The sequence below is a fragment of the Acomys minous genome (genome assembly GCF_964271855.1).
Source record: "Acomys minous genome assembly, chromosome: 12".
In the NCBI taxonomy this organism is placed as follows: Eukaryota; Metazoa; Chordata; class Mammalia; order Rodentia; family Muridae; genus Acomys; species Acomys minous.
Window position 1 is genome coordinate 39,797,951 of NC_140493.1, and position 26,817 is coordinate 39,824,767.

The following is a 26,817-nucleotide window of genomic DNA, read 5'->3' on the forward strand; positions in this document are numbered from 1 at the left end:
GTTAGGGTTCAGTGATGTATAGAAAACTGGCCATGGGTGATTCGACAAGGCAAACAAAGGAGTGGCTTCTACAGGCTGTGCTTGGGGTGTATCCCATTTACCGGTTGTGCTTAGGGTGTAGCCTGTTTACCGGTTTTGGCTATTAAGCAACTTATAGAGAACAATTTTGTTCTTGTTCATGTAGCTTGGTCTGCTTCTCCTGTTCTGTCTACAGAAGACAGTCTTAACCATGGGGCTGTTCCTCGGCTGTCTTCACTGCCGCGCTTCTCAGTCTGTCTGATGCCACGTCTCACTGGCCTCCTAGCACGGCCTTCCCTTACACTGTGTTCACTTGTGGCAGCCTGAGGTCCAGCCATTCTGGGATCAGGCTTCACGATCAGAAACACATCACCATCCAGGAAGCCACGGCCAGAGGCAAGACTTGTGGGGTAATGGCTTCAGAACCGCTGGAGCTGGACAGGGCCTTTCACTCAGTCTGCCTCATGGTTTTATGATAGAGCCAGAAACAACGTGACTTGCCCAAGAGGACACACACTTGCTTAGAACTAGGTCACGGGCTCATGCCTTCTCCCTCCTTCTCCAGCACGTTCCTCACTGCCATGTGCCAAGGCCTGTTTTCCTCCGGGTAAATGACAGAAGAGACAGGTGATACCCATAGCTGCTCTTTTTTGACAGCATAACTAAGATGCTAATGCAGTGGTTCCTGCTCTAGTGCCACTCTAAAATCTAAGGAGCTTTTAAAAGTCCCAAACCCAGGACCTAGAAAACTGAAATGTCTCAAGATAGAGCCTGGCACCCAAGTGTCCCCATGTGCAGCCAGAGTTGAGGCCACTGGGTCAGAGCCATTTCCTCTCCCCCCTTCCCCCAGGCATTTAACCTCAGCCCAGCTGATCCAGATGGCAAATCAGATCCCTACATTGTGCTCAGACTTGGCAAAACAGAAATCAAAGACCGGGACAAGTACATCCCCAAACAGCTGAATCCAGTGTTTGGAAGGTCAGTGGCCATCCTAGTTGGGTTGTATTGTCCATTCTGCATTGGTTGCTGCTGCCTTCCTGAAGGGCTGGTGGAAATGATGTGTGTGTGTGTGTGTGTGTGTGTGTGTGTGTGTGTGTGTGTGTGTGTAGGGGTATCTTAGATAAAACAGTAGCTAAAGATTAAACACTGACTTGTACTCTTGACAACAGCTCACCAAATGTCTATCCAAGCAAAATGTAGCCTGTTTTCCTATCTGGGATTTGGTTCCTTATGATCTTCAGGTGCATGGTTTTGTAACACGTGTGTTTTAAACTTGCAAGTACCTTGAAGGGTCATGGGTGGTACCACCTTCTGGTACTGTATAGAAAGCTTTCTTCTTACAATCAAGATGTCTAACTATCCAAAGAAATTAGGAAATATTGTCAAATTCACACAACTCAGAATTCAAGGGGACTGGGCCAGATGTTTGAGTTTTGATCTCCTAGTAGGGAGTTTTACCACAATATCATTTTGCTGCCCACTTGCGGTGATTCCCGAGGTTCAAGAGCTGAACTCAGGTCCCACAGTAGTGTTTTTTTTTTCCTGCAAAATGTTAAAAATACATTGTGTATGTGTGTGTGCAGTAGAACTAGACACAAGAATTTTCTGATATATGGCAACACCTTTTTAAAAGAGATTTGTTTTATTCATGTGTGTGCATGTTTGCCTACATGTATGTATGTGTACAACATGTGTACAGTGCCCATGGCACCGGATCCCTTGGAATGATGTGAGTGGTTATGAGCTACCATCTAGATGCTGGGAACCAAGTCCAAGTGCTCTTAACCACTGAGCCATCACTCCAGCCACACCCTGTTGACCTTATAATGGCATATCATACATGTTTGCTGCTTGACTCTGTGCTCCAGCTACCTTGGAATTGAAGGATCCTGAATTTCACTGTCATGTACAAATGCTTTGCCATCATGCAGCTGACTTTGCCTCTCTGGTGGGACCTTTCGTTGTCTATAAAGCAATAGAGACACTGACTCTAGCCTCCTCTGGAAGAGCATGTGAAACATTAATAATGCAATTGGCATTCAGCGCACATGTGCCACCTTTCCCTCCTTCTTGGTTACTTTAGCAATATCTGAAGTACTTTTCATTTTCTTTTTCTTGAGGAGCTAAGAGCATGGGATAAAATCGCCACCAGACTCACGTAGATTCATTTACCCATTTGTATTGACTTTTGACACCCCCCCCCCCCGCCCCGTGGCATTCAATGAGCATCAGCTTCTTAGATTTTTATTGCTGCCAAAGAAATAAGGTCATAAATGATCTAGCCTAGATTAATGGGAACAATTAAAGGGACAGTACCATGTAAGTGTACCCCTGTTTCTCTGTCCAGAGGTGACATTTCCTGCTATCGGCCGTATAAGTAGCCATATGTCACAGCTGCTTCCACTAACACCCTGGCTCCTGGTGTCCTGGTGCTGCCTACTTTTCTCCGTGATAGCTTCTGGCATAGGTCTACTTGTTTGTGTGTTCACTGGCCATCCTCTTCGTGCTAGAAGGTTGTATCTGTCTGCACATGAACTCATGTGGCCAATACCACTTCCCCAGCACCTTGGACAGGGTCGGGCCCATAATAAGTGCTGAGTACGTATTTTATTGTAAAAGGATGAGTAAGTCAATGAATAGGTGCACAGACAAGACTTCCTCCATTTGCTGGTGAGAGCCGATGAAACCCTGCCACTCTGCATCTTTATAAGGCTGAGTCTGACCAAAGTCTTCACAGCTCTCAAACAGTGGGGTCCCAAAAGCCAATTGTGGGAACTAAAACAGCTCACCGACTCTGGCTCACCCACCTCTGTAGGTGTCGGTCCTGGTTGGGCCCTCATCATGGCATCTGCCCCCTCCCCTTGGTTCCCTGAAGAACTCCACTCCCTCCCTCCCTCCCAGTCACAGAGAATCCATCTTGTGTCAGGTCCTCTGCCAGGCTGTGCTTTTCAGGGCTCCTATAACTGCTGAGGGAAAAATGAATGGGGGATTCTGACTCTGTAGCAAGTCCTGTGAAACCGGGTGACAGTCAGCTCTGAGCTCCACAGGTCTAGAGCCAGGAGAGCTATCTGCCTTCTAGCGCCGGTTGAAGAGGCTTCTCTTTATGCCCTCTCCCCCCGCTCCCCCCCCCCCCGCCGGCTTACAACACTTTGCCCATGACTCGATCTTGGCCCCTGCTCTCCTCTTCTGATGCTCCCTGGTATGCCTTACCCAGGAGAAATGATTCTCCTCTCAAGACCGGTCACACAGTGGCTGTGTGACAAATGTCAGAAGAATAAGTTAGCAAATGAACAAATAGATAAAGGAAACATAAGGCATCTTTGCTTCGAACCTCTGAGCCTCTGCCCGCTTTCACGATCTCTATTTTTGCTCATTTAATGATCTTTCCTTGAACAATTACATTCAATGACATTATCACTGACATATGACCTGAAGTAAGCCTAGGAGTTTCCAGGACAACCAGGAATCCAATCTTGGTATGGTGTTTTTGTGTTTGTTTATGTGTTTTATTTTTTGTTTTGGGGCTTTTTTTTTTCAAACTTCTTTGGACAACAGCTCCAGTTAAAATTCAGGCGACATTAAACTATGAGACCAGCCTGATGAGAAGGGCCAGAGCCGTCATGTCCTCTGTCATTGTTGCCAGGGTCAGTCAAGCCCTTATTAAGCCCTTCTTCCGTGGCTACCATGGTGATAGCCAAGCTAAATGATGGAACGTCCAGACCCACCAGACAATCAACTGGGACCCTTGGACTCCTAGGGAGAGAATGGGGGACAAGAGACTCAAAGAACGGACAGCAAGTCAAGGAGTCTGATCAAGCTGACAAAATATTATTTTCTCACAGGCAATTATATACCATTGAAGCAGGAGGCTGAGTGGGGTGATCCAGGTGGGTGGTTTTCACAAGATATCAGGAAGTCAGGAAGTTGGGCAGGGCGAGGGCCCCTGTGGTTCTGGGGCAGGGTGGAATTGTTAGGCATCTGGAACCACAAGGTGTTATCTATAGACTTTGTTTTGCTTGTCCTCTGAAGGCCTCTGTAATTCCGGGAATACTGAGAACAGCAGGAGAGTACCTTGAGGGAGGGGAAGAGGTTACAAGGCAGCCTTCTGGAATGTACCCTGAGGCAAGGAGGGAAAGGGGTCACAAGGCAGCCTGCCCCAGGTCCACTCAATGTATTATGCTTGCCGGCTATGGTCTTGGCTCCCCACAACGGAACGTGGGTGTTTCCTTCTGAGGTACCTCCAGAAAAGCATTGCAACCTAGAGGCCAAATATTGAGGCCAAAAGGCACTGACATGCTTAACAAATGAAGGGCACGGCGGATTTCTCCCCTGTGCAGCGCTTTGTGGGCCTTGTAGAGCCTGCTCCATCCGTTACAATCTGTGGTGCTATGAACTGTTTTTCTTACTGGGGAGGACTGGCTCCTTTTTTTTTTTTTTTCGAAACAGGGTCTCTCTGTGTAGCCTTGGCTGTCCTGGACTTGCTTTGTAGACCAGGCTGGCCTCGAACTCACAGCAATCCTCCTGTCTCTGCCTCCCAAGCGCTGGGATTAAAGGCAGCATCACCTCGTCAGGTTTGGAAGGGCTGGCTCCTTAAAGGGTTGTAGTTTCTACCATGCTAGATTTAGGATCCCATCCCGTATTTTAGGAAGAGCTGGTTTGTGATTCTTCCTTCACTTAGGGTCTCTAGATTTGGGCTTCCTTATCTATAAAATAGAGGTATTGGATATAGGTTTCGGACGTTTTGTAGTTCAAAGGAATGGCCGTTAAATATATATTCTCTGCAGGCCAAGTGGAAAGTCCAGCGATGCAGAAATGAGAAAGCGGTATTCTGTTCTGAAGGGGCTTAGCCTTGCAGAGACAGAGTTCACAGTGCTGCAGCCCCGCGATTCTTTTGTTTCTGTCAGTGAGGTTTTCCTCGACAAAGCAGTAACAGAAAAGAACGATAATCTTCTCACTGTGTATGAGCTGAAAGTGTGTTTTATCTGATCAACCTTGTATCTAACCGCCGCACCGTGTTATTCCACTTAAAGTCCCTTTTGTTCTCATTTTCACACAAGGAGAGTGGAAGAGATTTAAGTAAGGTCCCCAGTGCTTAACAGCCACGGAGCTGAGGTCTAAAGTCAGACCGGAAATCAGATCAAAGTCCCCAGTAAAGGGCTCTAAGATATGAACTGTGGAAAGGGAAGGGGGGGGGGACCATAGTCTATAGAAACCTGACAAAGAAATCAGAATACTAAACTGCATAGATAGCATCGGTGCTGACTGACGCGTTCATCCTGTCAGCGCGTGCACCCAGATAGTCAGCTAATCGAAAGGGGGCTTGAAGACATTCCATATTGCAAAACATTGCTAATTCCCAGCCTTCTGCTTGGACTCAGGTCATTTGAGATCCAGGCCACTTTCCCAAAGGAGTCGCTGCTCTCTGTCCTGATCTATGACCATGACATGATTGGGTCAGACGACCTCATTGGGGAGACCAAGATCGACCTGGAGAACCGTTTCTACAGCAAACACAGAGCCATCTGCGGCTTGCAGAGCCAATATGAGATGTAAGTTTTCTCCTGTGGAGACACTGTACATGTCCGGGGCCACAGCCTTGTGGGGATCTGGACTGCGCATGCGTTTACCTATCGCTAGGCTGGCGGACCACACCAGCAGAACTGGTTTGAGGAGGCTGTCTGATGCTCTCAAGAGCCAATGAGGCGGCTCTGATTTAAAACCCAGGCTGGAGAGATGGCTCAGCGACTAAGAGCACTGACTGCTCTCCCAGAGGTCGTGAGTTCAATTCCCAGCAACCACATGGTAGCTCACAACCATCTGTAATAGGATATGATGCCCTCTTCTGGCCTGCAGGTGTACATGCAGGCAGAGTACTGTATACATAATAAATAAATAAATCTTTAAAACAAAAAACAAAAAACCCAGGGCAGGTCCCTCAAGAGTTAAGAGCCAGGCTGTGGCGTGCTAGTGTGTTCTTCACCTGTGTGTCTGGTGGTCCGAATTCCACGGGGGATGGTGCTCTGTGAAGAATGGTTGATACAGTGGAAACGTCCTTGTCTCAGGAATCTATCTATAAACAACAGCTGTGTGTGCTTAGGCTCTGCTGTTTTAAGAGCTTCGTGTAGAAAGTCTCCTCAGTTCTCCCAGAACTCACAGGGGTTTTATTATTGCCACTTTGTAAGTGAAGGAAGGGTGGCTTTAAGTCTCATTCTTTACGAAGATTTGCAATTCAACTTTATTTTAAAATGTAGGCTCCCAGCTTGATTTTCTTTTTAAATATGTCATATATGATTATACTTTTTAAACAAACTCTTACAAATTATAACCAGGAAAATATAGGCATTCATTGGAGTTCCACTGTGCAATTCAAAAACTATTTTTCCTAAATGAAAAATGAAAAATAATTTACATAATTTATCACTGCAAATCAGAAAACTTATACAATTCACTATTTTGCTTAATATATTGATTAAAAATTAAATAGTTATGTAAATGTTTTGCTTATTTCCTCTTAGTTTTTTCCCCCTGTTCTATTTTCTCCTGAACTTGAACTATACCTTCCATGGTCTGTAATTTGTTTATTGTTCTTACCTTGTAGCTTAAGTACTTTATAGCTGTCATTTAATGTTGCATGCAGCCTTTGATGTACCAGGCCTACGTAGTATTCCATCATATGACTGTGTTATAAAGTGGTATAGTCATTTGCCTTCCTGATCTGTAGGACTTGTGACAATGGCAGTTCCTATTATGGCAGGCCAGGAAGCAGGGAGTGGGTAGGGACAGGGCCCACCCCCCCCCACCCCCCCCACCCCCCCACCCCCCCACCCCCCACCCCCCGTGTCCAGTGACCTACTTCCTCAACATAGCTATTTCTTAGGGGATGAAAGGGTTGGGGAGACCCAGGAGCGGCCACCAGGAAAGTCACTGATTAGAAAAACACGTCAGAACCTTCTGCCCAAGATGTGAGTCTATAAGATGAACGGGGTGAGAGGTTGCAATGAGGTGATAAGCTCGGCTTTCCTCTTAAGTAGCACACAAATGACCAAACACTGGCTAAACTTGCCTGGATCTCATAGCAGTAGAAAAACAAAGAGGTGCTTGCTAATGGTTCTGGGAAGGTGGACTAGAGAGAAACAGCAGTTTGAATACAGGGTCTTCTTTCAGGTTGATGGTGGCAACTTCTTGTAACTAGGCAGAGAGAGTGGTTGCAGGTTACCAAGACTAGATATAGTACCACTGAACCAGTTAACTTCAAAATGATAAGTTTCGCTCATATGAGTTTCATACCCGATGGCTTTTTAAGAAGAGTGTATCACTTTTTTTTTTAATCCAAACTTCCTGAAAACCATCTTTATGTCAAGCTGTCTGCAAGCCCTCTGTCTTACATGCGAGCTGTATATATGCAAAGGTGCTTGGCTAAAAGGGGAGAAAAGAGAAAACCAAACAGATTAGGCCAGGTGTGTAACGGGGTGAGTGGGCATGGAGGAACCCACACAAGCCACACTTGACCTGAGCTTTTATTGGGGACCTCAAAGATGTAGCCCTGGAGGGCAGCCAGCCTCACTTCCTCTGTCTTTCCTCCACTTCTCAGAGAAGGGTACAACGCCTGGAGGGACACATCCAAACCCACAGAAATCCTCACCAAGCTCTGCAAAGACAACAAGCTGGATGGCCCGCACTTTCGCCCTGGGAAGATACAGATCGGAAATCAGGTCTTTTCTGGGAAAACAGCCTTCAGAGAAGATGACTCTGGTAACTCCCGTGCTCTGCTCATGCCGTTGTTCTTTTAAAAAGGCTGGTTCCAGTGGTTGAGGCTCAAGGACAGTGGGTCATCTAATTACAAAAGGAAAAGAAAAAATCAGGTACTCGCGATGACAAGGTTCAGGTGACTCTGCTGCAAGCTGGTCTAATTCCTTTCGGTCTTTGCATGGTTAACTGTTAAGGACTTGGCAAATGTGCAAAGCAAGCAATAGCTTTAAGTGAATGTCATATAGTGTAGAACACTGGGTACAACCCACAACCCAGCGAGTGCTGTACCAAATTATCTTATTTTAGCACAGGAAGAGGGATATTTTTCCATGAGTATCGTAGGACATGACCTGAAGATCCCAAAGAAGCTTCCATAAATGTGGGACTGGGGGTGGTGGGGAGTCATTTTAATGACACAGCACAATTCTGGTACCACTACATCTGAGCAGTTACTGCTTCTCTCTAAAGCTTCCATGCTTTTGCTGTAGTCAAACAAAGGTGATACAGAGGCTGTTTCAACACCATTGACTTCCGCCATTTTTATTCATTTTTTACTTCATTATTTTGGACCCAAGAACATACTGAAGGTTCTTGTGTGCAGAGTTGCTTTTATTTAGACAGTGTATTGGTGGCATGTTGGTGTGTATTTCCTTTGGAAAAAAATTCTTCTTCACAATATACTCTTAAAGTGATGTAATTATTTGGTCAAAACTCTACTTTTGTTTAAGTAATGATCAAAACATTGCCACTTTGCACACTAAAAATCTGAAATTATGTGATTAAACTTTATGACAAACATTTTATTTATTGCTTGTCTAACTCTTCAGCCCATACTGATATAACTATTACCACCAGGTGATTGTTTCTGTGGTCCCTTTCTGTAAAGTCAGGCTTGACTGCCTTATATCTTATATCATTATAAGCTTTGTCAAGAAGATTTTGTTCTTTCAATAATTTTGTCTTGCTTTGCGGTATTCTTTCCACCAGTATTTTTATTATTGTTTTTGTTTTTATCTTTCAAATCATGAAACACCTCCTTTCTTGGAATGAAGTATGGGTGAGGCCAGGCAAAGAGAAGACATCCACAAACATGCCTATGCCACCATTTTATTTAAAGCCACCATGATTTGTAGGCCCTTACACCATGGTGCTGGCAAACATACCATCTTTATTTTTTTATTTATTTATTTATTTTGGTTTTTCGAGACAGGGTTTCTCTGTGTAGCCTTGGCCATCCTGGACTCACTTTGTAGACCAGGCTGGCCTCGAACTCACAGCGATCCACCTGCCTCTGCCTCCCGAGTGCTGGGATTAAAGGCGTGCGCCACCACGCCCGGCAAACATACCATCTTTAGTGCCTGGCACCCAGACATCTTCTGTGGGATCTCCAGGAATATCTCTCTCTCTCTCTCTCTCTCTCTCTCTCTCTCTCTCTCTCTCTCTGTGTGTGTGTGTGTGTGTGTGTGTGTGTGTAGTGTACTGTGGTGTGTGTAACCTCCACTCCAGGGTGTGAGTGCTGTCTCTGTCTTCTTATCAACTGACTCATCTCAGATACCATCTCCACGTTTACTCTCTTTCTCTTTCATACCATTCTGCCTCCAGGTCTTTCCGTTTTCTATTTTCTTTTGTTGCTAATATGCCGTAGTATCTTTAGGATGCTTGGCTTAAGGGAAGTGCTTAGGAAGGCATCAATGGCCTCCACTCTTCAGGGGGATGTGGTCTAACAAGCCTCTTCCATTGTCTTTACTCCCTGCAGAGGAGATGGTAGAATCTTATGAACACTTGGCCCTCAAGGTGCTACAATCTTGGGAAGACATCCCTGAGGTCGGGTGTAGGCTGGTTCCTGAGCACATAGAAACTCGGCCACTGTACCACAAAGATAAGCCAGGGATGGAGCAGGTAATGTTTCCCGTGTTATTAAGGGCAGAGCCAGGACCATGGCAGCCTTAGGGAGTTAGGGTTGGCCACTCATCCTCAGGCAGACAGAGTCACAGGGAAGAGCAAAGAAAGATTTGTTAACTGTGTCCATTGAACTCTCAAGTCTATCTTAAGAACCCTGGTGTGACATTTATGTTTAATAGAGTTCCACAGGTCTACATACTCAACTGGGAAGTTCTGTTCAAGATGCGTTCCCACCCATGCCTGGTCTATCACTGCCTTTGCTCCAGGCTCTCCTCCAAGGGGGTTTGGCAAATTGTCAGACTGTGTGGAGTCTCTTTCTGCGAGCTGAGCTGCCCCTCTTGCCAGCACCAGGTTTCATTCTTTCCCTTCTTCCACGTGAAATTCCTGAGTAAAATCCATTTTCTTGAGAACCATTATGTCAGTAGTTTTAAAGTCAAAGGAAGGGACACAAGTGTCTCTTTAAAACACCTTCATGCCTGCCAGTATGGATGCAGGACAGGTCTGGCCTAAAGTGTTCATCCATAAAAATTGTGTCCTTGTTCCTAAGAGCTGGTCTTGTGTGCCTTACACACATTGGGTTCTACCCAATGACGGTTTTAAGCTTCTTTCCAGGGAACACATAGCACTGTCTGAAAATAGTTTAGGTTCTTAGACATAGGGGAGATGCTATTGGTGTCTAGTGGGTAGATGCTGCTAAGTTAGATGCTACAGTGCACAAGACAGCTTCCACCCCAAAGAAAGAGTTGCCTAGCTCAGATGTTAGTGATGGTACCATTGAGCTTGGATTTTGTTTTGTTTTGTTGATATGTATATATATATATATATATATATATATATATATATATATATATATATATAATTATCAAAGTCCCTTATAAGAACTTTGACATTATGGAAACTCTGAAATGTAACTGGTATGTAAGAGTTCATGAAACAATATGTATCAGCTGCATGGTGCCATGTCCAATACATAGTAGAGACTCAATACAGATTTTATTGCCCTTTCCCAGCTCTTAGCTTATGGATCAGTAAATTCTTAATAAAAACATAAGTTATCCCAGTAATGGTGGTGTGTGCCATTAATTCTAGAATTTGGGAGGTAGAAGCAACTATATGAGGAGTTCAAGGCCAGCTTCGAGTACATAATGTGTACAAGGTCAGTCTAAGATACATAAGAGTCTAGCTTAAAGAAGGAAGACAGGAAGGAAGGAAGGAAGGGAGGAAGGGAGGGAGGAAGGAAGGGAGGGACAACGGAAGGAGGGAGGAAGAGAATGAGGGAGGGAAGGAGGGAAGGAGAAAGAGAAGAGAGAGAAGCCTTTACCTTCATTAACAAATAGGCCATATGTATATAAAGACACCAAATCATAGCTAGCATCCATTTCTAATAAAGCGATGTTTTAAAATAATAAATGGTCAGTCGCCATGCCCTGCCCTCTCTCAAAGCTAAAGGAAACTTTCTTTTGTAAATAAGGGCCGTCTACAGATGTGGGTGGACATGTTTCCCAAAGATACACCTCAGCTTGGACCTCCTGTTGACATTTCACCAAGGAAACCCAAAGGGTAGGTCTGCCCCTGCTGTGGGAAGAGACCGTGGCATCCAAGTAAAGGATTATAGGATGAGCTTAGGGGCAACAGGCAGGTGAGCAATCACAGCTCACTTTCTGCCTGACCAGCAACAGCGGTGCATGGGTTGTGGTGATGGAGGCAGTTAAATTGGTGGCTTTTGAGTCTCAAGCTCCCCATATGAAAAATGCTGATCCATAGAAGGAGGAGCCGCCCTCATCCATCCATGCCCTGGTGAGTGTGAGATCTCTTGTTGGACTTAGTTCTGATGGACCAACCTTGAGTGCTGACGCTAACACACTTGACAGACTCAAGGCTTACAGAACAGGTGTGACACTTTTGACTCCATCTCAAGGTCATCTGCCTAACACTGTCCCTTTGCCCCAGATATGAGCTGAGGGTGACCATATGGAACACCGAAGATGTCATTTTAGAAGATGAGAATATCTTCACAGGTCAGAAGTCAAGTGATATCTACGTCAAAGGGTAAGGTTCTCCACCAGCCCCACCCTTCCCTTCACCACCTGCCCTCTTCAGTCTCTAATGGACCGATGCCTCACTGAAGCTGTGTGTGTTACTGAGGGAAGACCTGTGTGTTTAGAGGACTATAAAGTGAATACAAAGGCTGGAATTCAGGCCTTCCCATTTGCTGGTGCTACCGATTAACAAGAAGTTCCAGCCTAGCATCCTGGGGTGAAGCACTCAATATCTCTCTTCAATCTCAGCCCTGCTTCCATTCAGCGTCCCCACCCCCAAGTCAGGGGCCCCGGTGAGGGTGTAGTGAATCAGATTTAAACTCATCTCTTACCCCTTGGTGACAGTTGTGGGCCTTACCCTGAGCAAGAAGTGCCTTGTGTTCGGAATACCCTTGGCTGGCAAAGCATGCCCAGGGGCTTAAGATTCTCATGTTGTATACACTATGGAATACTATTCAGCTATTAAAAACAAGGAATTCCCGAAATTTGTGGATAAATGGATTGAGCTAGAAATGATCATAATGAGTGAGTTAACCCAGAAGCAGAAAGACTCAAATGGTATATACTCACTTATATCTGCATATTAGCCCAAGGGGCATGTCCCACGAAAGCCTTCACTTACCAGGAAACTGAGACAGAGGGGAGGACATTCTAGTGGGACTCTAGATGAGAGAAGCATGGGAGAATGGCAAAGTAGAAGGATCCAGAGGGTCCTAGAAGCCTACAAGTAGAACATTATGATAGGCAGATTTGGGCCCAGGGGTCCCGCTCAAACTAAGGCACCAGCCAAGGACAATACAGGCGGTAAACCTTAAACCCCTACCCAGATCTAGCCAATGGACAGAACATTCTCCACAGTAGAGTGGAGAGTGGGATACTACTTTCTCACATACTCTGGTGCCTCACCTTTGACCATGTCCCCTGGAGGGGGAGACCTGGTGGCACTCAGAGGAAGGACAGCAGGTTACCAAGAAGAGACTTGATACCCTATGATCATATAGAGGGGGAGGTAATCCCCCTCAGGAACAGTCATAGGGGAGGGGAATAAGGGGAAAATGGGAGGGAGGGAAGAATGGGAGGATACAAGGGATGGGATAACCATTGAGATGTAACAAGAATAAATTAATAAAGCAAAAAATAAAAATAAAAATAAAAAGATTCTCATGTTGTTTTCCAGAATGAGAATGGAAGAATGAATTATGACAAAGAAGGAGCAATCAGGGTAGCAGAGTAACACTTGGAGAGCAGAGTTAAAATCACCTGAAATTGCTTTACCAGCCACGTTCAGGGAAGATCAATGTGTTTTGAGAAAGTGGTATTTTATCATTGGCTCACAATGTGGAAGGCTTCTGGAAGAGTTTAGAAGCTTCCAAGTCCTAGCTATTAAGATGTGTAGAAAGAGCCGCTCACATCCACCCTTCTCACTCACCTCTCATCCGCCTGGATCTGGCTCACTCCCCAGGACGGCACAAGCACAGGTCTCCTCCTGCTAATCCCAATGGTTTGTCTTGGATTTGTCCCGTTAATCAGTCGCTCTCTTCTTGTGCTCCGAGGACCATCCAGCGCAGCTGCCCGCTCCTTTTGCAGTCACTCTCTCCTAACCTTGGCAGCAGTGTATTCCTCTCATTTTCCTCGTGTCCTGGCTGCTCATTTCTGAAGGGTTCAGGAGTTCATGTTTCTTCCATCCAACAGTTACTAATCCAGGGCACGGTCCTAGGCCCTTTCCTCATTCCATTGTTCTATCTAGCTGGCGGCTTTTTTTTTTCTTCTTTAACTAAATAAATGTAGCCAAACCCAGAGAAGCAGCACTCCTGTGGAGAGAAGGGTGTTCATCTCTGCTAGGGCTGATACAGGTGGTTTGGGGCCTGAAGAAATGGCTCACAGTTAAGAGCACACATGGTTCTTCTAAAGAACCTGAGCTCAGTGCCTAGTGCCCACATCCGGCAGCTCAGAGGTGCCTGGAACTTCAGCTCCAGGGAATTCAGCACCTCTGGCCTCCTTGGGCACCTACACACACTTGTGCAAACACGCATACAAAGACTCACATACACATAATGAAAAATAATAACAATAAATCTTTTTTTTTTTAAAGAAAGCAAGTTGTTTGAATTCTCAATTAGTTCAAATAAAAAGTACTTGTTCTCTGAACTAACGAGCCATGGGTGAAGTCCTAGGGGAATATATTACTTGTAGCTTACATTTTTCTGAGCATGGAGGGAAAACAATGGGTAATAGTGAGCAGAAAGGATGTCATGGGTCATCTGGAGTCCCCCCCGGGGTCTTTAACAGATGTGATATGTGGTTCCTCAGAACAGCCCTGTGAACCAAGAGCCGAAACCAGCTTCAATTTTATTTATGTATTTTTAAAAATATTTTTAAAAAAGATTTATTTATTATTTATACAGTGTTCTGCTTGCATGTACACCTGCATATCAGAAGAAGGCACCAGATCACATTATAGATGGTTGTGAGCCACTATGTGGGTGCTGGGAATTGAACTCAGGACCTCTGGAAGAGCAAAGCAGTGTTCTTAACCTCTGAGCCATCTCTCCAGCCCCCAGCTTCAATTTTTACAGATGAATGTAAGACACAAAGCGGTTAGATAACTGACCTATGGTCACAATGTGAATAAGCTAAGTGGCTGCAGGGAGCCCACCAACACCCTTGCCCCCCATTGTACCCCAATAATCCAAACCTACTACACTATCAGGAGCCGGCATCAGGGAGGGAAGCCATTCCCAGGCCTGACAGCAGGCCATACACACAATTTTAGAGGCTTCAGTGTAATCTTGTCCTAATACTCTACTGTGGAGATGACACCCCTCACAAAGAGGACCCCCTCTTTGTGACCGGGGCTCAGACTACACATTCACTTCTTATTTTATATCTTAATTACACCGAGCTTCTCATCTATAAATAGCCAAAGATTTGCTTTACACAGATTGCTTTAGGAGAAGTCTTTTGGTTTGGATCCCAGCTTTTCTCTTTCATGTTGAGATGGAAACTTCCATCGGAACCCAGCTACATGTATCGTGAGGCTGTGGCTCAGACACACGGAAGCTGGCTGAGTCCCTTGATTCTGCTGGTGCCTGAAGACTGCACTCTAAGTGTCTCAACGCCCTCTTCTCTTTGTGCAGGTGGATCAAGGGTTTGGAGGACGACAGGCAGGAGACCGACGTGCACTACAACTCTCTGACGGGAGAAGGGAACTTCAACTGGCGCTTCCTGTTTCCGTTCCAGTACCTGCCGGCCGAAAAGCAAATGGTCATCACCAAACGGGAGAACATCTTCTCCCTAGAGAAGATGGAGTGTAAGACCCCAGCCGTGCTGGTGCTGCAGGTCTGGGATTTTGAAAGGCTGTCCTCAGACGACTTCCTGGGTAAGGCCAGCGGCCTTCTCAAGCACATATATTGAAGCTGAGAATGTGGTCCTAGCTTTTGGAAAACTGGGTGTGATTTTTGTTAAGAAGACAATAACTTTAGTACTATTTGTGATAAGAGAAAAAAATTTTTAAACAGTCTACCCTGCCAATACTATAGAACTGGCGAAATAAATTGTATTCTGTGCATACAGTGGGCCTATAATGCATTCAGACACATTGATCTTTGCTCTGTGTAACATAAGGAAACAGTCAAACACTGAGTCCATTACTAAGCTGTTATGTCCAACCAGAGGGGCTGGAGAGGTGACTCAATGTGCTGCTCTTGCAGAGGACCCTGGGTTTGGTTCCCAGCACCCACATCAGGAGGCTCCCAACCACCTGAGACTCCAGTCCCGGGGGATCTGATGCCCTGCATGGGCACCTGCGTGACTGTGGTACACAGACATACATTAGGGCCCACACACAAGCACATAAAGTAAAATAATAAAATAAATCCTTAAGAAGAAGAACTGGGCACAACCCCTCACATATCGTAAACAACAACCCCACAGCCATGGAAATACTGCAGCAGTCAAGGATTTGGAAAGTTGGAGGGAATGTACTAAGTAAAATAGAATGTGGAAGGAAGATCTCATTTCTTTAAGGCACTTATGCCGGGTGCGGTGGCGCACAACTGTAATCCCAGCACTCATGGAGGCAGAGGCAGGCAGATCTCTGTGAGTTCGAGGCCAGCCTGGTCTACAAAGCGATTCCAGGAGAGCCAAGGCTACACAGAGAAAACCTGTCTGGAAAAAAAAAAAGACACACACATATATCTTATGTAAACTTATATAAATATATAAGTAAATAAGGCATAAATACATTTATAACTTATATAAATGTATACCTCAAGTAAATATCTCTATAAATGTGTATCTTAAAGAAAAGAGGGGCAGGCAAGCTAAGGCTATGTACCATTATACAGTGCCATGGCCAGTTTGGGGAGACCGAATATTTTCTTGCTGATGTACTTGCTCTAAAGTTTCACATTTAACAAACAAATGTTACTTTATAATAGGAATGTTATTACAATGAGAGACACAGCTCCTTGATGATACTACTATTTTGCCCTAGAGAAACATTGCAGTGAACTTGGAGGCCATTTCTTTCCTACAGAGTAGATGCAAAGGGGAAAGGACTTCCACCCTGGCCTGCAAGACGATACATTGGGGACTCTTATGGGGAGATCAGTACTGAAGTGTGACACACCTGAGGCCCGTTACCCAGACTCGGGGAACTGCATGTAGAGCCGGGAAGGTGCCCAGCAGTACTCTTACTCCAAACTGAAGCCTGAAGCTTCGTTTCCCACTCTACCCTGCCTTCCACCTGCTACCACGTTATTAACTCTTGGGTACCACCTGTCTCCATCCCGTTTATGCCTACTCATATAGCTGGCGCATCTCACATGCAATGTAATGTTGTTGGAGTGACTGGCAAGTGGGTATATGAGCCACAGGGACTGAAAAGCTCTCCTTTACTGTAAAGGGCATCTCTTCACAGGCTCCCTGGAAATGAACCTTAACAGCTTCCCTCGGGCAGCCAAATCCGCAAAAGCCTGCGATCTGTCCAAGTTTGAGAACGCAAGCGAGGAGAACAAGATCTCCATATTCCAGCAGAAGCGTGTGCGGGGCTGGTGGCCTTTTGCAAAAAGCAAAGAGCTCACGGTAAATGACCGCTGCGGGGGGTGGGCTGGGGGACCATCGAGGGGCGTCATGCTTCCTCAGTGACTCATTTCGTAAGCTTCAAGTTAAGGGCTTTGAAGTGACTTCTAAGAGCCCCTGAAGCACAGGTCCTGCCAAGAAGCTGGACTGTCTAAAGCTTTATACATGCATTAATAATCCTTTTTGTATTTCAGCCTACTTGACTTATAAGCTCTCTCCACTGGGGTGATTTTCCCTCGTTTCGCCTGAACTCATGCCCTTGGCATTAATTTTTTAAACATTTCTTGAAATCGTGCATAAAATCGTGGCGAATGCACAATTTGAGGATAATTCCCTCATTCCTTAACCTCCAAACATAGGACCCAATTTTAAAGTCAGCCCACCCCTTTGCAACTCCCTGAAGAGGGTGAGCTGGGAGAGACATTTTTTCTTTCTTCTGCATTGCAAGTTTAATTCATATTGGTGCATACTGGACCACGTGTGGCTGGAGTCCCTGCATTTTCAAAGACATTGGGCAGAGTTTCTTTTTTTATATTCTTTGACCCCCCCTTCCCCCCCCCCCCCCCATTGCTTTTCTAAAGGGACGGAGGGCTTGGATAAGGATAGGTTGTACAAGGGTGCTGCGACGTACAGCAGGGCTCTCTCCTGCCAGCCTTCCTCTGTTGTGGATTCCGTGTGTGGGAGGCAAGGAAGATCCCGGATCCTGCTGGTCTGATGCTCTGGTATCTGCTCTTGTTGTGTTTTCTGGAAATCTTCTACTCTCCTCCACTCTTAGCTTAATTCCTGGTGGCCTGATGATACTGGTGAGAAAGCTGAGGTCCCAGCCATCCTCCGCCCTCTAGGTCCCGGGAGGACTAACTGCACTCTAATTCAATGCTGATTCTGGCCTCAGAACTTAGGAAGTAAGCTGGAGAGAACTGATCTCAGACAAAGAGGCTAAAAACAGGGCAGGCAGAGATGGAATGGAAGAAGATGAAAGGAAACGAGCTAACACAGAAACCAAGGGGGGTGGGGGGAGGGGATTCTTAAAGGACCGCTGGGATTTTCTTTGTATCAGATACAGTTTTGCTGCTGTGTTAAAACGCCACGACCAAAAGCAATTTAGGGAAGAATGAGTTTATTTTGGCTTGCAGACGCAGAGAGACAGGAGTCCACCATGGTGGGGTAAGCATGAGAGCTGGAGCAGGAGGCTAAGAGGGCCCGTCGCCAACCATAAACATGAAACAGTGAACCGGAAGTGAGGCAAGGTCATATACTCTCAAAACCCACCCCCTAGTGACATACTTCCGCCAACAAGGCTGTACCACCTCCCCAAACAGCACACAACAACTGGTCCCCGGTTCTCAAATGCCAGAGCCTATAGGGGAACATTTCTTATTCAAACCACCATGATCCCATAGAAAGAAACTCACCCTGTGAATCTAAATATATGCCCTCAAGTCAGGACCTTGCACAAGGAACTCGGGATAAACCACTGAGTCTCCCTGAGCTCCATCAATGAAGTTCAGTGTATAATGTATGTAAGAACTCCCTAGGAAGCCGTTAAGTGGGAGATCTTTACTCAGTGTATGGGGAAGCCCAGCATCTTTCATTTCTAATAGCAAGATGCCAGGTGAGGCCATCCTTATGTGTGCCTGCCAACCTTACATCAGGAAGTGCCATGACCTGAAAAGATGGCAGTGAGGACTGCTCGGTGGAGCCTGTGCTGGGTACATCGTTTGGATGTGTCTATTGGATTCAGTAGCAGAGACGGTCCCAGCAGTCTTTGAAAAATGGACCTGTGAGAGTACATGACAGCGTTAGTCATAGTGGCCTAAAAGTGGAAACGCCTGGATCGTTATCAGCTGAGGGGTGAAGAAATAAATAGTGATGCACACGTACAACTGAGAACTATTATTCAGCCATGGGAAGAAGTGGAATGAGCATGGGCAGCTCTTGAAAACATTGTGCCAAGGGAAAGAAGCCAGGAACAGGGATCACATGGTATCTGACTCTACCTGCACAAAATGTACAAGTAGGCAATCCGTGGACATAGCTCTGTGATTGACAGAGCCTGGAGGGAAGGGAAATGACTGCTAATTGGCTACAGGGAAGTTCAAACAGCGGGTTCAAGGTGGACTGGTGCTTGTGCAGAGCCTGGATCCATTACTAACCCGCTGTGTGATGTCAGGCAACTTCATGCCCCAGCCTCAGCCTCCTTACCCGCAAAAACAGGAAAAATGAACAAGGAGTACCTCATGAGGCTGTTGTGACATTGAGAGGGGACAGGGTCTATTTCTGGAACATTGTAAGTATTCAGTGAATGCCAGGATTTATGTGCCATGGCATGGTAATAAGTGTTTTACCATCCCCGACTTCTGCCTCTTTCTGCCACCTTAAAAAGCTAAATATGAGTCTATAAACAACAACATCTACTCCTTTTTCTAAAAAAAATTTTTTTTCTTTATTAAGTATACAGTGTTTGCCTACATGTCAAAAGAGGGCACAAGATCTCATTATAGATGGTTGTGAGCCACCATGCGGTTGCTGGGAATTGAAGTCAGGACCTTTGGAAGAACAGGTGGTGCTCTTAGCCTCTGAGCCATCTCTCCAGCCCCTCCTAATGCATCAATAAAATAAAAGGGGGAAATGGGGCCATTCTCATTAATGCTTTAAAGCATTTATAAATGATACTCCTAATGAATTGACCAAAATAATGAACTTCAGCAATCTGACATCAATGTTACTTACTAAATTTAGGCTATTAATTAAATGTGGCTTGTTTCTGTTTACTGCAAGCTTTCTCCCCTTGAGTATAGGTCAGCTAGTGGTTTATTAGCTTTATCAGCTATTCAGTTACAGGGAGTGTCCTCTGGACAGGGCTCTCCTAACTCCTGAGTAAAAAACTGCCTCCAGTCCCAAGGAGCTTGTTGTCGCTTGGGAAGACAAACTAGAAAAGCCTCCAGCCTGCGGCTCCACAGTGAAGTGTTATCTGTCGGTGGTGATGACAAATATTGCTAACAGCAGAGCCTGTGCTGGGTATAGGTTGTGAAGGGCTGAAAATGCAAACTGACAATATAGAGGGTCACATATGACTGTAGAAGACTGAGTCCCAACTTCTCCTCTCTGACGTCTGCAGCACCAGTCTTTGACAAGCAAACCACAGCCTCTGTAGAGACCAGCCTCAAATGGTCATGCTTGGTCAAGGGTACCAGCTGCCCAACTAACTGCATAGCCTGTCTGCTTCTTCTTCTTTCCCACGCCAGCATGCTTTGCCCACAGAGAACGCAAGCTTCTCTCTGCCCAGGTTACTGTCTCACATCCTGCCTGTCTTTGAGTCTCTGTCATGCACAAGTGATGGGTCTCATATGTGATAGAACTGACAAATGATGGAATTCTGACTGATTAGTCTCTGTTCAGTGTCATCTGTGTGGGCTTCAGTGTTTCCAATAGCACAAAAGACTTAATGGTTATGAACTCATTCATCTGCTACAGCCCCATTATATCTGTCTGTCTGTTTATCTATCTATCTATTTATCTATCTATCTACCATAGATAGATATAGATGTTATGAATTCATTTATCTACTAAAGTCATATATATATGGAATATATATATATATATATATATATATATATATATATATATATATATATTCTATTTTATTTTATAGCTAAGGAAGACAGGCACAGAGAAAAGTCATCACATAGCTCTGAAATGGCTGGTCAAGGAAGGACGTGGCTTAAACCCAAGAAGTCCCCTCCTAAATCCCTTAGTCTTAACCACTGCACAGTACTTCTCTTTCTGGAAGAAACCCATGTAAGTGGAGGGACATCCAGTCTGGCTCTACTCAACCTGGTCCTGAGTTAATATGCCATCTTCTCCATTGAGGGCGAAGTTATATCTGTAAAGCAGAATTTATTTCTGAACCATAAAGCCTATCTACAAAGGTTGAGATGAAAAGATATAGAGATGAAAAGTTTGGTTATTATCTTAGTTAGTTTCACAGTTATTGCTGTGAAAAAGTATCATGACCAAAAGCAACTTTGAGAAGAAAGAAATTCACCTTACAACAGAAATACATCACTAAGAGAAGCCAATGCAGGAACTCAGGCTGGAACCAGAGCAGAAGTCATGGAGGGGTGATGCTTACTGGCTTGCTCAGCCTAATTTCTTATAGCGCCCAGGACCAACAGCCCAGGGAGTGGCACCGCCCACAGTGGCCTGGGTCCTCCCTCATCAATAACCAATGAAGAAAACGAAGCACAGGCTTGCTCACAGGCCAATCTGGTGGGGAATTTTCTCAGTTTATGTTCCCTCTTCCAAAATGCCAGTAGGCTGTGTCAAGTTGACATAAAACTAGTCAACACAATTACTAAACAATAGTTAACCTAGGATATGACATGCACTGCAAGTAAGAGGTTACAAAGACAGAAACACCCTCCACCCCTGTTACCAAGCCAAGCAGTTACAACTTACTCCTTACCTAGTTTCCAGGTAAATGATAACTAGTCCAAGTAAGATGACCTATTTTGTCAGATTTAATTCATTCTAGAATAATGCAGTGATTGGAGTGACCAGCTGAGTTATAGAATTTGTTTGTTGTGATGGGTGATGTGGTGGTTTGAATAGGTTTGGCTCCCAGACACTCCTGTGTTTGAATGCTTGGCCCTTAGGGAGTGGCACTATTAGGAGGTGTGGCCTTGTTGGAGTAGGTGTGGCCTTGTTGGAGTGGGTGTGGCCTTGTTGGAGGAAGTGTGTCACTGTGGGGCTGGGCTTTGAGGTCTCCAAAGCTCAAGCTTCAACCTGTGTGCCGGTCTCCTCCCGGCTGCCTTTGGATCAAGATGTAGAACTCTCTGTTCCCCCAGCACCATGTCTGCCTGCACGCTGCCATGCTTTTTGCCCTGATGACAATGGACTAGATCTCTGAAGCTAAGCCATCCCTAGTTAAATGTTGTCCTTTGTAAGAGTTGCTTTGGCCATGGTATCTCTTCACAGCAATAAAAACCCTAACTAAGACAGACAGGATTGGGGCTAGAGGGCACCTGTAAATTTTCATGAAAAGAGACATTTTGTGACTTGGAATGAGATAAATGCCAGAGGTAGGCCCCTCCCCCCTCAGAAGTAGCAGTCGATTTATTTATATCCCTCCCCCTGCCTCTTTCTCGTGTGTGTGTGTGTGTGTGTGTGTGTGTGTGTGTGTGTGTGTGTGTGTACACAAGGTCTCCAGTCTCCCTAAATTGTCCATCCTGGCCTCCCTGGCCTCCAGCCTCTCTTTCCCAGGTATCTGGACTTGCATGTCCTATGCAATATAGCCCCAGGTTAGGGCTAGGATGTTAACTTCCTTGATGTTTGTGTTGCAGAAAAGAGGTTCTTAAGCCCTTGACAAAGACAGGCCTGCATATTTTAAAGGATAAAGCCCACCCAGTTTTCAAAGCTGTTTATATACATCTCAAAGAGAAGAGAAAGTACTTGTAATTGTAGCTCTTCTAAAGTAAATGCTCTGAGAGAAAGGAAGAGAGGGAAATCCTGTTTCTATGGTTTGTTTGTTGTAGACAGGGTCTCTCTATGTGAACCAGGCTGGCCTTGAACTCATCACCCTTTGGGCATACTGTACCATGCCTGATCTTCTTCCCTTGTTAACAACAGAAAGAATTAGATCTTTTTAAATCTGTATTATCCCTTATGCATCCTAAAGGGAGAATGTGAAACGACTGCATCCTAAAACACACTGCATCCGGTCAGGTCCTAAAAGTCCTTCTGTGGTGCAGAAGGATGTTGGCCCCAGCTTCCCCTTGTCCTCTTTGCTCTATAACCAACCAACACACACACCCAGGAAACCAAGCCACCAGCACCTTTCTCCTAATGTGACAAGAAGTTGGATCATCCTAGAGCAAAGTGTAAAGGAAAACCTCAGCCACTCTTGGGTCACCTTCTGTCGCCTGAGTCTCAGCTGCCAAGTATCTCAGGTGCAAGTGATGAACTAGATGTCCCAGAGGTGTTTTCGTAGCACAGTCTCAAATTATCAATCTGCGTGGGTCCTCTCATGCTTTGAAATTATTCACAGTGCTGGGAATGATGGCTTAACCTGTTCCCCCAGTGCTTGGGACACCAAGGCAGGAAGACTGCTCTGAATCAGAAACCAAACAATATAGGCTACATTGTCAATTGCAAACTAGCCTGAGGGCTTTCCTAACTGCATGCCATCTCAAAAGTGTGTGTGTGAGAGAGGCAGGAGGAAGGGAGATGGAGGAAAAGAGGCAGGGGCTGGGGAGAGAGAGAGAGAGAGAGAGAGAGAGAGAGAGAGAGAGAGAGAGAGAGAGAGAGAGAGAGAAAGAGAGGGGGGGAGAGAGAGAGGGAATTCCATAAAATGTTGGGAGTGTTCAGTTTTGTTTGTTTGTTGTTTTGTTTTGTCCTAGTCATGGGCAGGGGAGAAAGAATTTGTTTCCAGTCTCCACCCTCTGCCAGACTTATTTTTAAACCTGCTCATCAGTAGCCCAAGCTGTATAATTTAGACACTTGGATTCACACAGCTCCTAGTGTGCAGCACTTGGAGTCAGTGCAAGCTGGCAGCAGAGATGGCTCAGAGTGGGTGCCCTTGGGAGGATGGAAGGTCAAATGCACACATTGCACCCAATATTTCATACTTCTTGCACCAGTCGTCTTAAAGGCCGTCTCTAAAGAAATCTCCCCTGTAAGATACAGAGGTCAGAGAGTTTCTTCTACAGTCAGATCTCACAAATCAGCATGTATCCTAGGTTAGGTCCTGGGGCTATCAAGCCTTAAATTAAAAAGGAGGCAGCTGAACGTCTGTGGCTAAGAGCTATGGGTTCAGTGATGCTGGCTTGGTTGTGGTGGCAAATGTAAGATGGCTTCCTCGCAAAGCTTTCCCCTTGGCTTGAGGAGGTCGCTGATAGGGTGGTACTGGCACTGTGAGGGCTCTCTGCTGCCACCACCTCTCACCTACTGGTTTTAATAATCACTAAGGATCAAAGATCTTGTTTAGTTAGCATTCTCTCTCTCTCTCTCTCTCTCTCTCTCTCTCTCTCTCTCTCTCTCTCTCTCTGTGTGTGTGTGTGTGTGTGTGTATATGTGTTAGCATCAACCTAAGAGCTTTCCTCCATAAAGCTGAAGTAGGAACACACTACTTTCTCAAGCCCAAAATGATGGAATAAATAATTCATCATACCTACTAATAACCAAAGGTTAGATTCAAGAGTTTCAAGAATCATAATGAAACTTTGCCCCCTGACTTATTTTTGGCTATGTCATGTCACTACAGACAAATGGAGCTCTTGGAAAAAATACATTGTACCCACTGGAAGACCCTAGGATCAAAATCACGCAGTAACAAATAAGACTTTTTGTGCTTAAATTCTATTTTCTAGATTGTCTTCCATCAAAGGTAGTTGACTTCAGACTTATAGCCAGACAATCCAAGTAGAGTCTAAGATACCTAGTAAAAGCACACGGGACAACTTGAACAGTTGGTTCAAGAGCATTGTGCCTAGTGACAAAGCCTTTTCTGGGGTTTTTGAATTATTCTTTAATTCAGATATTCAGAAGTGAAATTTCTAGGTTGAGAACATGGGAGCATACAATGCACACATACATGTGCACATATGCACATATAAATGAATCGGCTACTTTCATGTGGCTGTGACAAAACCAACTTAAGGAGGAAGGCTTTCTTTTTGCTCACAGTTTCCGATGGTTTCAGTGCACTGTAGCAGGGAAGGCATGGTGGTGAGAGTGGGTGGCAAAGGTCATTCCCCTCATGGTGGACCAGAAGGCAGAGAACAGGGCCAATGGGGCCAATTCAAACACCCATCCCTAGGGACCTGCCTTCAACCATCACGATCTCTCCTCCTGTGGGTTCCACGGTCCCTGCAAAGATAGCATCACCAGCTAGCAAGCAAGCATTCAAAACAGGAGCCTGTGGGGACATTTGATTCAAGCTGTAACTCTACATATTTTTTTTCTTTATTTTACCAATGCACATTCCACCGTGGTTTTTTGCAAATGACTTTTAACGCCCTGAGGTTGCATTTTAATGCGCAATAGTAATTAATTACTGGTGAAAAACGTGTGTCCATTCTGAGTGGGGTCTCTTCTCCACTCACCTGACAGCCTCTCCCAGCTTGTTAAAGTTTGAAGTTCATAAACAGCAACTGTCACAGCACATCAGCACATGCACACTCTCTTCAGGGGACCTTTCCTTGTCATTTTCCCCCCATCCACAGATGTCACGAGGTTAATAGGTAGTCTTTCAAACTGTCCGTGTTCTTTTCTTCTTCTTCTAGCCCAGATTTTAAATTACATTTGGAGGATATTATTAGCTTAAGACCTCTGTTTGGTGCGAGGCTGCATACTGATGACGGAGTAGGAGGGGAAGCCCTCTGGGTGCAGGGATAGGCGATGAGCAGACGCGCTTATCAGAATGCGGCCGTCGCAGCTTCCGCTGTTGCCTTCCTGAGGCTAGAATAAGCAAGGCTTCAGGGTAAATAACTGATGCCTTCTACGCCGGGATCAGAATTTATGTGCTCAGACTTCTTTCTATGATTTTCTTGTTACACTCTGGACCTGTGGGACTCATTTATGTGTATCTGAAGGGAGCCTTACGCCAGGGGTGGTGGTGATGTTCATATCATGAGCATCCTTAGACAGTGAGTCAGACAGGCAACTCGCTCCGGGTCACATTGTTTCAACGCAGGTCACTAGAATACATCCCCTTCCACTATTGTCCATGCTGAGCTTTGCTGGTCTATGCTGTCCTCAAGCTGTCCATTTCCAGCCTGTACAATGGGGTCAAATGCAGATGCTGATGCAAAAACGATGGCAAAGGTTATGAAATCCCTTTAGAAGATTTTAGAAAAGTCACACTTATCCATTGTTATTCAAGATGGCTCAGTGAGTAAGGGCACTTGCTGCCAAGCCTGTGAAACTGGGTGCAGTTCCCAGGACCCATATGGGTTTGAGAAGAGAACTGACTCCTGCAAGTTGTTCTCACTCTCCCTCCCCCCCTCACTCACTCACACACACACACACACACCACACACACACACACACACACACACACAGCACACACACACACACACACACACACACCACACACACACCACACACACACACACAGCACACACATACACACACACATAGCACACACACAGCACACACACACACAGCACACACACACACACAGCACACACATACACACACACATAGCACACACACAGCACACACACACACAGCACACACACACACACACAGCACACACACACAGCACACACACACACAGCACACACACACACACAGCACACACACACACACAGCACACACACACACACACACAGCACACACACAGCACACACACACACAGAGCACACACACACACACAGCACACACACACACAGAGCACACACACACACAGCACACACACACACACAGCACACACACACACACACACAGCACACACACACACACACACACAGCACACACACACACACACACAGCACACACACACACACACACACACACACACAGCACACACACAGTCGTGTCTGTACATACTCATATTCTTTCCCCCCTTCCTCCCTCCCCCTTGCTCCCTCTCTCCCTCCCTCCCCTCCCTGTCCCACTAAATAAATAAATAAATAAATAAATAATAAGCAAGCAAATAAATGTAAATGATATTTCCGAATCCTAGGACATTTAATGCTGCTTCAGGTTGAACCGGGTTTCTAAATCAAAGAATGCTTGAGAGCACCAAGATGTGAATTCATAATTTGAATATAAGTTGACCACACATGCTGCTCGTTCAGACAGCCATGTTACCCTCTGCCTCTCTTTCTCCTCCTCCCCCCCCACCATGAATTTTGCCCCAAGTGCTCTATGTTCCTCAGCAAGGAATCCCTTGGACATATAAAGTAGCAAAATATGAGAGGTGATATAAGAGCACTTCAGGATTCACATCACAATTTTGTTGTGTTGTTTTCTTTTTTTTATTTGATTGGTTGGTTGGTTGGTTTTTTTGAGACAAGGTTTCTCT

General features: G+C 45.4%; 1 protein-coding gene across 1 annotated transcript in view; it reads left to right on the forward strand.

The window, feature by feature from the left end:
* The window catches only part of FER1L6 (fer-1 like family member 6), a 114,352-nt gene that overhangs the window by 82,804 nt on the left and 4,731 nt on the right, over window positions 1-26,817 (forward strand). Inside the window, exons 31-38 of the mRNA XM_084749401.1 lie at window positions 869-996; window positions 5,397-5,567; window positions 7,610-7,770; window positions 9,524-9,666; window positions 11,141-11,229; window positions 11,620-11,718; window positions 14,846-15,087; window positions 16,630-16,793. Of these exons, the coding sequence (XP_084605527.1) occupies window positions 869-996; window positions 5,397-5,567; window positions 7,610-7,770; window positions 9,524-9,666; window positions 11,141-11,229; window positions 11,620-11,718; window positions 14,846-15,087; window positions 16,630-16,793 (1,197 nt within the window). The remainder of the gene's footprint in view (window positions 1-868; window positions 997-5,396; window positions 5,568-7,609; window positions 7,771-9,523; window positions 9,667-11,140; window positions 11,230-11,619; window positions 11,719-14,845; window positions 15,088-16,629; window positions 16,794-26,817) is intronic.